The sequence below is a fragment of the Panulirus ornatus genome, chromosome 7 (genome assembly GCF_036320965.1).
Source record: "Panulirus ornatus isolate Po-2019 chromosome 7, ASM3632096v1, whole genome shotgun sequence".
Taxonomy (NCBI): Eukaryota; Metazoa; Arthropoda; class Malacostraca; order Decapoda; family Palinuridae; genus Panulirus; species Panulirus ornatus.
In genome coordinates, this window is record NC_092230.1 from 16464594 (window position 1) to 16477450 (window position 12857).

The 12857-nt window shown below is 41.6% G+C and overlaps 1 protein-coding gene across 2 annotated transcripts in view; it reads right to left on the reverse strand.

Annotated features, from left to right (window-relative positions):
- The window catches only part of LOC139749430 (sorting nexin-18-like), a 159049-nt gene that overhangs the window by 77586 nt on the left and 68606 nt on the right, over positions 1–12857 (reverse strand). For both annotated transcript variants that reach the window (XM_071663277.1, XM_071663276.1), the window contains exon 4: positions 760–913. In XM_071663277.1, coding sequence (XP_071519378.1) covers positions 760–913 — 154 coding nt within the window. The remainder of the gene's footprint in view (positions 1–759; positions 914–12857) is intronic.

Genomic DNA, 12857 nt, shown 5'->3' on the forward strand with positions numbered 1-12857 from the left:
GGTTGGGCCATTTCTTTCGTCTGTTTCCTTGCGCTACCTTGCAAACGCGGGAGACAGCGACAAAAAAAAAAAAAAAATTGTTTTCATAATATATGCATTTGATATTCCCATCGTTCAGCATTCCCGAGATTCAGCATTTGAAAAAAAAAAATGTTCTCTATTGTCAATATAAATATTCAAGTATATTCCCCCAAATCTAATCAGTTTGTCACCTCCACAGGAGTATGTGTGTTGTAAGAAAGAAGTTTAACATTCTTGAGTAATCATGTTGACAAGATTGTGTCAAGACAGACAAACAGGGGTAGTGATACTATGTCCCATACACACTTCTGTAATGGTATGGTATTTAAATGCATGTAGCATCACTAAATTACATCAAAAGATAGTCTCTGAACACATGGCGAAAGTTGCTGAATATATCAGTACAAAGAAATCCAATTCTTATCACTTAGCTTTACTTCATTATTTCATATCAAATTGCAAGTAAATGCAAATACTTTAATCTTAATGCATGTCTAAGTAATCCACCTTTGAGGTCCAGCCAAAACATTATCCTTAGATTCTAATGACTAAAAGAGCATTCAAAAAATAAAGAAAAACACTACAGCTTGACAAACACAGCTAAAAGAAATTACACAGCTTAATCATATATCAACCATTTCAAAAAATAATCAGGCACATAATCTAAAATTTCAAAATAATAGAGATAAAAGCAAGACAATCACATATCACTGCAATCCATTCCAAATCTAAACAAACCTGCCGTGCTAACATCTCCAACGCTGCTTGCTGATTTGGAAGCACGATTTGGAGCAGATAAACCAAAGTTACCAGCTCCATTGAGGTAGTTGTTTCCTGGCTCTGAATCATCATCATCCCAGTCATCATCCCAATCATCATTATCATAGCTAATCTGTGAGAAGACATTGAACATGCCAATAAGACCTACACTAGACCAATAAAATGTTAAGAAACTATTTATTCTATTTCTCATACTTAGTCGCTGTCTCCCGCGTTGGCAAGGTAGTGCAAGGAAACAGACAAAAAAATGGCCCAACCCACCCACATACACATACATAAACACCCACACACGCACATGTACATACCTATACATTTTGATGTATACATATACATACATACAAAGACATATACATATATACACATGTATATATTCATACTTGCTGCTTCATCCATTCCTGTTCCCACCCTACCACACATGAAATTGCACCCCCCTCCCCCCGCGTGCACAAGGTAGCGCTATGAAAAGACAACATAGGCCACATCTGTTCACACTCAATTCTCTAGCTGTCATCCAGGCCCCACAAAACTTTCCATTGTTTACCCAAGACACTTCACATGCCATGGTTCAATCCATTGACAGCATGTCAACCCCGTTATACCACATCGTTCCAATTCACTCCATTCCTTGCAAGCCTTTCACCCTCCTGTCCACCCTCCTCTGCACAACCCTATCTATAGCCCATTCCTTGCAACCATATAACATTGTTGGAAACACTATTCCTTCAAACATACCATTTTTGCTCTCCGTGATAACATTCTCGCCTTCCACACATTCTTCAACACTCCCAGAACCTTCGCTCCCTCCCCACCCTGTGACTCACTTCCACTTACATGGTCCCATTCACTGCTAAACCCACTTCCAGATATCTATAACACTTCACTTCCTCCAGTTTTTCTCCATTCAAACTTACCTCCCAACTGACTTGTCCCTCAACCCTACTGAACCTAATAACCTAATAACATTTACTCTCAGCTTTCTTCTTTCACACACTTCACCAAACTCAGTTACCAACTTCTGCAGTTTCTCACTCGAATCAGCCACCAGCACTGTATCATCAGCTAACGACAGCCGACACACTTCCCAAGCCCACTCATCCACAACAGACTGCATACTTGCCCCTCTCTCTAAAACTCTTGCATTCACCTCCCTAACAACCCCATCCATTAACAAATTAACCATGGAGACATCACACACTCCGGTTACAAACCGACATTCACCAGGAACCAGTCACTTTCCTTTCTTCCTACTCACACACATGCCTCACATCCTCGATAAAAACTTTCAACTGCTTCTAGCAATTTACCTCACACACCATATACTCTTAATACCTTCCACAGAGCATCTCTATCAACTCTATCATATGCCTTCTCCAGATCCATAAATGCTGCATACAAATCCATCTGCTTTTCTAAGTATTTCTCACATACATTCTTCATAGCAAACACCTGATCCAAACATCCTCTACCACTTCTGAAACCACACTGCTCTTCCCCAATCTGATGCTCAGTACAAGCCTTTACCCTCTCAATCAACACCCTCCCATATCATTTCCCAGGAATACTCAACAAACTCATACCTCTATAATCTGAACACTCACCTTTATTCCCTTAAGAAACTATGAGTGAAAATTAGTAATCATAAACATTCATCCCAGAAATTTTTTGGATTAATATCTATGGTAGATTCTCATGCCATTTCCAGTTACCAGGTATGAAGGATTAGGATACATAATAAAAACATTCAGCTCTGCATGTATTACTTAAACTTCCAGAGATAATCTTACTAAGCTAAAACATATATCTGGGGTTTCATCAGCAGCACATAAATGAATTTCAGTCCAAGATCAATAAAAACACTTAAGGGTAGTTTTTCAAATACAGCGCTTGGATACATTAACAAAATGAGTAAAAGTGGCAGTATAGAGAATAAGATGCCAAACAAAGAAACAAATGGCCTATGGCTTATAATGAAATTCATTACTAATATTGACAGAATTTATGTACTCCATCCAGTTCATGGCATCTTACAAAGTGGATGTAGTGATCAAGTCCCTTCCTCAATGTATCTTCTCTTGTGATATTTATGAAAATGTCATGTAACTTTCTCCAGTGTGCAATAAACCTATTCATAAATAAGTATTTTCTTAAAACAGCAATAAACTATTTTCACTCTTTTGAGCTTACCTTGACCCTTTTGATAATCTGGAGGCCAGGACTGTGCCACATTGTCAAGAAGAGGCCTAATTTATGTCAAACAGAGAGTCAATTGAGTGTCTAATACTGGTAGTTAGTATCACAGTTTCTTGCAAATAAGATCCTAACACATATTTGCCTTTTAAGGAGCAGCTATCAAGTTCATGCCTCATTACAGCTTTATGATGATATGCATTCCTGGAATAGACAACTTGGCAAAATCACCATAATAAAGAGCCTAATATAACATAGGATTCAATGACATAAATGGGAATTAACTCCTGGGAGAAATTTCTCAACATAATTTTTCAACGTGCTGTCAATGGATTGAACCAGGGCATGTGAAGCGTCTGGGGTAAACCATGGAAAGTTTTATGGGGCCAGGATGTGGAAAGGGGGCTGTGGTTTCAAGCACCATGTATGAATATGTTCATGTGTATACATGTATATGTCTATGTATGTCTATGTATGTATACGTTGAAATATATAGGTATGTATGTATGAGTGTGTGGGCGTTTATGTGTATACATGTGTATGTGGGTGGATTGGGCCATTCTTTCATTTGTTTCCTTGCGCTACCTCACTAACACAGGAGACAGCATCAAACTATAATAAATAATTTAGAAATAAAAAATTTCACGCAAAAAATGAGAACAGAATGTCAAGAAAAAATACAGTACAGAAACATAATCAATATACGTATTTATTTATTTGCTTTGTCGCTGTCTCCCACGTTAGCGAGGTAGCACAAGGAAACAGACGAAAGAATAGCCCAACCCACCCACATACACATATATATACATACACGTCCACACACAGCACATATACATACCTACACATCTCAATGTATACATATATATACACACACAGACATATACATATATACCCATGTACATAATTCATACTGTCTGCCTTTATTCATTCCCATCGCCACCTCGCCACACATGGAATAACAACACCCTCCCCCCTCATGCGTGCGAGGTAGCGCTAAGAAAAGACAACAAAGGCCCCATTCGTTCACACTCATGTCTCTAGCTGTCATGTAATAATGCACCAAAACCACAGCTCCCTTTCCACATCCAGGCCCCACACAACTTTCCATGGTTTACCCCAGACACTTCACATACCCTGGTTCAATCCATTGACAGCACGTCCACCCCAGTATACCACATTGTTCCAATTCACTCTATTCCTTGCCCGCCTTTCACCCTCCTGCATGTTCAGGCCCCGATCACTCAAAATCTTTTTCACTCCATCTTTCCACCTCCAATTTGGTCTCCCACTTCTCCTCATTCCCTCCACCTCTGACACATATATCCTCTTGGTCAATCTTTCCTCACTCATTCTCTCCATGTGACCAGACCATTTCAAAACATCCTCTTCTGCTCTCTTAACCATACTCTTTTTATTACCACACATCTCTCCTACCCTATTATTACTTACTCGATCAAACCACCTCACACCACATATTGTCCTCAAACATCTCACTTCCAGCACATCCACCCTCCTGCGCACAACTCTATCCATAGCCCAAGCCTCGCAACCATACAACATTGTTGGAACCACTATTCCTTCAAAAATACCTATTTTGCTTTAAAAGATAATGTTCTCTATTTCCACACATTCTTCAAGGCCCCTAGAATTTTCACCCCCTCCCCCACCCTATGATTCACTTCCGCTTCCATGGTTCCATCCGCTGCCAAATCCACTCCCAGATATCTAAAACTTCACTTCCTCCAGTTTTTCTCCATTCAAACTCACCTCCCAATTTACTTGACCCTCAACCCTACCGTACCTAATAACCTTACTCTTATTTACATTTACTCTCAACTTTCTTCTTTCACACACTTTACCAAACTCAGTCACTAGCTTCTGCAGTTTCACAAATGAATCAGCCACCAGCGCTGTATCATGAGCGAACAACACCTGACTCACTTCCCAAGCTCTGTCATCCACAACAGACTGCATACTTGCCCCTCTTTCCAAAACTCTTGCATTCACCTCCCTAAAAACCCCATCCATAAACAACTTAAACAACCATGGAGACATCACACACCCCTGCCACAAACCTACATTCACTGAGAACCAATCACTTTCCTCTCTTCCTACATGTACACATGCCTTACATCCTCGATAAAAACTTTTCACTGCTTCTAACAACTTGCCTCCCACACCATATATTCTTAATACCTTCCACAGAGCATCTCTATCAACTCTATCATATGCCTTCTCCAGATCCATAAATGCTACATACAAATCCATTTGCTTTTCTAAGTATTTCTCACATACATTCTTCAAAGCAAACACCTGACCCACACATCCTCTACCACTTCTGAAACCACACTGCTCTTCACCAATTTGATGCTCTGTACATGCTTTCACCCTCTCAATCAATACCCTCCCATATAATTTACCAAGAATACTCAACAAACTTATACCTCTGTAATTTGGCACTCACTATTATCCTCTTTGCCTTTGTAAAATTGCACTATGCAAGCATTCCACCAATCCTCAGGCACCTCACCATGAGTCATACATACATTAAAAAACCTTACCAACCAGTCAACAATACAGTCACCCCCTTTTTTTAATAAATTCCACTGCAATACCATCCAAACCCGCTGCCTTCCCGGCTTTCATCTTCCGCAAAGCTTTTACTACCTCTTCTCTGTTTACCAAATCATTTTCCCTAACCCTCTCACTTTGCACACCACCTTGACCAAAACACCCTATATCTGCCACTCTATCATCAACCACATTCAACAAAAATTCAACACTCACTCCATCTCCTTCTCACATCACCACTACTTGTTATCACCTCTCCATTAATCCCCTTCACTGAAGTTCCCATTTGTTCCCTTGTCTTACGCACTTTATTTACCTCCTTCCAAAACATCTTTTCATTCTCCGTAAAATTTAATGATACTCTCTCACCCCAACTCACATTTGCCCTCATTTTCACCTCTTGCACCTTTCTCTTGACCTCCTGCCTCTTTCTTTAATACATCTCCCACTCATTCGCATTATTTCCCTGCAAAAATTGTCCAAATGCCTCTCTCTTCTCTTTCACTAATAATCTTACTTCTTCATCCCACCACTCACTACCCTTTCTAATCAACCCACCTCCCAGCTTCTCATGCCACAAGCATCTTTTGCACAAGCCATCACTGCTTCCCTAAATAAATCTCATTCCTCCCACAATCCCCTTACGTCCTTTGTTCTCACCTTTTTCCATTCTGCACTCAGTCTCTCCTGGTACATCCTCATGCAAGTCTCCTTCCCAAGCTCACTTACTCTTACCACTCTCTTCACCCCAACATTTTTTCTTTTCTGAAAACCTCTACAAATCTTCACCTTGGCCTCCACAAAATAATGATCAGACATCCCTCCAGTTGCACTTCTCAGCACATTAACATCCAAAAGTCTCTCTTTCGAATGCCTATCAATGAATATGTAATCCAATAACACTCTGTGGCCATCTCTCCTACTTACATATGTATACTTATGTATATCTCTCTTTTTAAACCAGGTATTCCTAATCACCTGTCCTTTTTCAGCGCACAAATCTACAAGCTTTTCACCATTTCCATTTGCAACACTGAGCACCCCATGAACACCAATTATTCCCTCAACTGCCATATTACTCACCTTTGCATTCAAATCACCTATCACTATAACCTGGTCTCATGCATCAAAGCTACTAACACACTCACTCAGCTGCTCCCAAAACACTTGCCTCTCATGATCTTTCTTATGCCCAGGTGCATAGGCACCAATAATCACCTATCTCTATTCATCCACTTTCAGTTTTACCCATATCAATCAAGAGTTTACTTTCTTACACTCTATCATATACACTCACCACTCCTGTTTCAGGAGTAGTGCTACTCCTTCCCTTGCTCTTGTCCTCTCACCTACCCCTGAATTTACTCCCAAAACATTCCCAAACCACTCTTCCCCTTTACCCTTCAGCTTCATTTCACTCAGAGCCAAAACATCCAGGTGTATGGAGAGAGATGGGTGATTATTAGTGCAAATGCACCTGGGCATGTGAAGAAAGATCATGAGAGGCAAGTGTTCTGGGAGTGGCTGAGAGAGTGTGTTAGTAGTTTTGATGCATGAGACCGGGTTATAGTGATGGGTGATTTGAATGCAAAGGTGAGTAATATGGCAGTTGAGGGAATAATTGGTGTTCATGGGGTGCTCAGTGTTGCAAATGGAAATGGTGAAAAGCTTGTAGATTTGTGCGCTGAAAAAGGACAGGGGATTAGGAATACCTGGTTTAAAAAGAGAGATCTTTCTTTTTTTTTTTCATACTATTCGCCATTTCCCGCATTAGCGAGGTAGCGTTGAGAACAGAGGACTGGGCCATTGAGGGAATATCCTCACCTGGGCCCCTTCTCTGTTCCCTCTTTTGGAAAATTAAAAAAAAAGTGAGAGGGGAGGATTTCCAGCCCCCCGCTCCCTCCCCTTTTAGTCGCCTTCTACGACACGCAGGGAATACGTGGGAAGTATTCTTTCTCCCCTATCCCCAGGGATATACATAAGTATACATATGTAAGTAGGAGAAATGGCCACAGAGTGTTATTGGATTACATATTCATTGATAGGCATTCGAAAGAGAGACTTTTGGATGTTAATGTGCTAAGAAGTGCAACTGGAGGGATGTCTGATCATTATTTTGTGGAGGCCAAGGTGAAGATTTGTAGAGGTTTTCAGAAAAGAAAAAATGTTGGGGTGAAGAGAGTGGTAAGAGTAAGTGAGCTTGGGAAGGAGACTTGCGTGAGGATGTACCAGGAGAGACTGAGTGCAGAATGGAAAAAGGTGAGAACAAAGGACGTAAGGGGAGTGGGGGAGGAATGGGATGTATTTAGGGAAGTAGTGATGGCTTGTGCTAAAGACGCTTGTGGCATGAGAAGCATGGGAAGTGGGCAGATAAAAAAGGGTAGTGAGTGGTGGGATGAAGAAGTAAGATTAGTAGTGAAAGAGAAGAGAGAGGCAGTTGGATGTGTTTTGGTAGAGAATAGTGCAAATGACCAGGAGATGCATAACAGAAAGAGGCAGGAGGTCAAGAGAAAGGTGCAAGAGGTGAAAAAGAGGGCAAATAAAAGTTGGGGTGAGAGAGTATCATTAAGTTTTAGGGAGAATAAAAAGAGGTTTTGGAAGGAGGTAAATAAAGTGCATAAGACAAGAGAACAAATGGGAACATCAGTGAAGGGGGCTAATGGGAAGGTGATAACAAGTAGTGGTGATGTGAGGAGATGGAGTAAGTATTTTGAAGGTTTGTTGAATGTGTTAGATGATAGAGTGGCAGATATAGGGTGTTTTGGTTGAGGTGGTATGCAAAGTGAGAGGGTTAGGGAAAATGATTTGGTAAACAGAGAACAGGTAGTAAAAGCTCAGCGGAAGATGAAAGCTGGCAAGGCAGCGGTTTTGGATGGTATTGCAGTAGACTTTATCAAAAAAGGGGGGTGACTGTGTTGTTGACTGGTTGGTATGTATATCTAATGTGTGTATGACTCATGGTGAGGTGCCTGAGGACTGGGGGAATGCATGCATAATGCCATTGTACAAAGGCAAAGGGGATAAGAGTGAGTGCTCATATTACAGAGTTTGTTGAGTATTCTTGGGAAATTATATGGAAGGGTATTGATTGAGAGGGTGAAGGAATGTACAGAGCACCAGATTGGGGAAGAGCAGTTTGGTTTCAGAAGTGGTAGAGGATGTGTGGATCAGGTGTTTCCTTTGAAAAATGTGAGAAATACTTGGAAAAGCAAACGGATTTGTATGAAGCATTTATGGATTGGGAGAAGGAATATGATAGAGTTGATAGAGATGATCTGTAAAAGGTATTAAGTATATTTGGTGTGGGAAGTAAGTTGTTAGAAGCAGTGAAAAGCTTTTATCGAGGATGTAAGGCATGTGTACGTGTAGGAAGAGAGGAAAGTGATTGGTTCTCAGTGAATGTAGGTTTGCGGAAGGGGTGTGTGATGTCTCCATGGTTGTTTAATTTGCTTATGGATGGGGTTCTTTGGGAGGTGAATTCAAAAGTTTTTGAGAGAGGGGCAAGTATGCAGTCTGTTGTGGTTGAGAGCTTGGGAAGTGAGTCAGTTGTTGTTCCCTGATGATACAGTGCTGGTGGGTGATTCGGGTGAGAAACTGCAGAAGTTGGTGAATAAATTGGTAAAGTGAGTGAAAGAAGAAAGCTGAGAGTAAATGTGAATAAGAGCAAGGTTATTAAGTACAGTAGGGTTGAGGGACAAGTCAATTGGGAGGTGGGTTTGAATGGATAAAAACTGGAGGAAGTGAAGTGTTTTAGATATCTGGGAGTGGAATTGGGAGTGGATGGAACCATGCAGCAGAAATGAGTGACAGGGTGGGCGAGGGGGCAAAGGTTCTGGGAGCGATGAAAAATGTGTGGAAGGCAAGAACATTTTCTCGGAAAGCAAAAATGGGTATGTTTGAAGGAATAGTGGTTCCAACAATGTTATATGGTTGCGAGGCATTGGTTATAGATAGAGTTAAGCGGAGGAGTGTGGATGTGCTGGAAATGAGATGTTTGATGACAATTTGTGGTGTGAGGTACTTTGATCGGTTAAGTAATGAAAGGGTAAGAGGGACGTGTGGTAATCAAAAGAGTGTGGTTGAGACAGCAGAAGAGGGTATTTTGAAATGGTTTGGTCACATGGAGAGAATGAGTGAGGAAAGATTGACCAAGATGATATATGTGTCAGAGGTGGAGGGAACGACGAGAAGTGGGAGACCAAATTGGAGGTGGAAAGATGGAATGAAAAAGATTTTGAGTGATCGGGGCCTGAACATGCAGGAGGGTGAAAGGCGTGCAAGGAATAGAGTAAATTGGAACGATGTGGTATACCGGGGTCAAGATGCTGTCAATGGATTGAACCAGGGCATGTGAAGTGTTTGGGGTAAACCATGGAAAGTTCTGTGGGGCCTGGATGTGGAAAGGGAGCTGTGGTTTAGGTGCATCATACATGACAGTTAGAGACTGAGTGTGAACAAATGTGGCCTTTATTGTCTTTTCCTAGTGCTACCTCGTGCCCATGCGGGGGGAGGGGGTTGTTGTTTCATGTGTGTCGGGGTGACGAAGGGAATGAATAAAGGCAGACAGTATGAATTATGTACATGTGTACATATGTATATGTCTGTGTGTTTATTCATATGTATACGATGAGATGTATAGGTATGTATATTTGCGTGTGTGGACGTGTATGTATATACATGTGTATGTGGGTGGGTTGGGCCATTCTTCCGTCTGTTTCCTTACGTTACCTCAATAACATGGGAGACAGCGGCAAAGTAAATTAAATTAATATAAATAGACATATGGGAGAGATACACATAAGTATACGTATGTAAATTGGAGAGATGGCCAGAGAGCATTATTTGACTACGAGTTAACTGATAGGCACACGAAAGAGAGACTTATGGATGTTAATGTGCTGAGAGGTGCAACTGGAGGGATGCCTGATTATTACCTTGTGGAGGTGAAGTTGAAGATTTGTAGAGGTTTTCAGAAAAGAAGAGAGAATGTTGGGGTGAAGAGAGTGATGAGAGTAAGTGAGCTTGGGAGGGAGACTTGTGTGAGGAAGTACCAGGAGAGACTGAGTACAGACTGGAAAAAGGTGAGAACAAGGACGTAAGGGGAGTGGGGGAGGAATGGGATGTATTTAGGGAAGCAGTGATGGTTTGTGCAAAAGATGCTTGTGGTATGAGAAGCATGTGAGGTGGGCAGATTAGAAAGGGTAGTGAGTGGTGGGATGAAGAAGTAACATTATTAGTGAAAGAGAAGAGAGAGGAATTTGGACGACTTTTGCAGGGAAATGATGCAAATGACAGGGAGATGTATAAAAGAAAGAGGCAGGAGGTCAAGAGAAAGGTGCAAGAGGTGAAAAAGAGGGCAAATGAGAGTTGGAGTGAGAGAGTATCATTGAATTTTAGGAAGAATAAAAAAAGGTTTTGGTAGGAGGTAAATAAAGTGCGTAAGACAAGGGAATGAATGGGAACATCAGTGAAGGGGGCTAATGGAGAGGTGATAACAAGTAGCGGTGATGTGAGAAGGAGATGGAGTGAGTATTTTGAATGTTTGTTGAATGAGTTTGATGACAGAGTGGCAGATATAGGGTGTTTTGGTTGAGGTGGTGTGCAATGATTTGGTAAACAGAGAAGAGGTAGTAAAAGCTTTGCAGAAGATTAAAGCCATCAAGGCAGCAGGTTTGGATGGTACTGCAGTGGAATTTATTAAAAAAGGGGGTGACTGTATTGCTGATTGGTTGGTAAAGTTATTTAATCTATGTATGACTCATGGTGAGGTGCCTGAGTACTGGCAGAATGCTTGCATAGTGCCATTGTACAAAGGCAAAGGGGATAAGAGTGAGTGCTCAAATTACAGAGGTATAAGTTTGTTGAGTATTCCTGGTAAATTATATGGGAGGGTATTGATTGAGAGGGTGAAGGCATGTACAGAGCATCAGATTGGGGAAGAGCAGTGTGGTTTCAGAAGTGGTAGAGGATGTGTGGATCAGGTGTTTGCTTTGAAGAATGTATGTGAGAAATACTTAGAAAAGCAAATGGATTTGTATGTAGCATTTATGGATCTGGAGAAGGCATATGATAGAGTTGATAGAGATGCTCTGTGGAAGGTATTAAGAATATATGGTGTGGGAGGAAAGTTGTTAGAAGCAGTGAAAAGTTTTTATCGAGGATGTAAGGCATGTGTACGTGTAGGAAGAGAGGAAAGTGATTGGTTCTCAGTGAATGTAGGTTTGCGGCAGGGGTGTGTGATGTCTCCATGGTTGTTTAATTTGTTTATGGATGGGGTTGTTAGGGAGGTAAATGCAAGAGTTTTGGAAAGAGGGGCAAGTATGAAGTCTGTTGGGGATGAGAGAGCTTGGGAAGTGAGTCAGTTGTTGTTCGCTGATGATACAGCGCTGGTGGCTGATTCATGTGAGAAACTGCAGAAGCTGGTGACTGAGTTTGGTAAAGTGTGTGGAAGAAGAAAGTTAAGAGTAAATGTGAATAAGAGCAAGGTTATTAGGTACAGTAGGGTTGAGGGTCAAGTCAATTGGGAGGTGAGTTTGAATGGAGAAAAACTGGAGCAAGTGAAGTGTTTTAGATATCTGGGAGTGGATCTGGCAGCGGAAGGAACCATGGAAGCGGAAGTGGATCATAGGGTGGGGGAGGGGGCGAAAATTCTGGGGGCCTTGAAGAATGTGTGGAAGTCGAGAACATTATCTCGGAAAGCAAAAATGGGTATGTTTGAAGGAATAGTGGTTCCAACAATGTTGTATGGTTGCGAGGCGTGGGCTATGGATAGAGTTGTGCGCAGGAGGATGGATGTGCTGGAAATGAGATGTTTGAGGACAATGTGTGGTGTGAGGTGGTTTGATCGAGTGAGTAACGTAAGGGTAAGAGAGATGTGTGGAAATAAAAAGAGCGTGGTTGAGAGAGCAGAAGAGGGTGTTTTGAAGTGGTTTGGGCACATGGAGAGAATGAGTGAGGAAAGATTGACCAAAAGGATATATGTGTCGGAGGTGGAGGGAACGAGGAGAAGAGGGAGACCAAATTGGAGGTGGAAAGATGGAGTGAAAAAAATTTTGTGTGATCGGGGCCTGAACATGCAGGAGGGTGAAAGGAGGGCAAGGAATAGAGTGAATTGGAGCGATGTGGTATACCGGGGTTGACGTGCTGTCAGTGGATTAAATCAAGGCATGTGAAGCGTCTGGGGTAAACCATGGAAAGCTGTGTAGGTATGTATATTTGCGTGTGTGGATGTATGTATATACATGTGTATGGGGGGGGGTTGGGCCATTTCTTTCTTCTGTTTCCTTGCGCTACCTCGC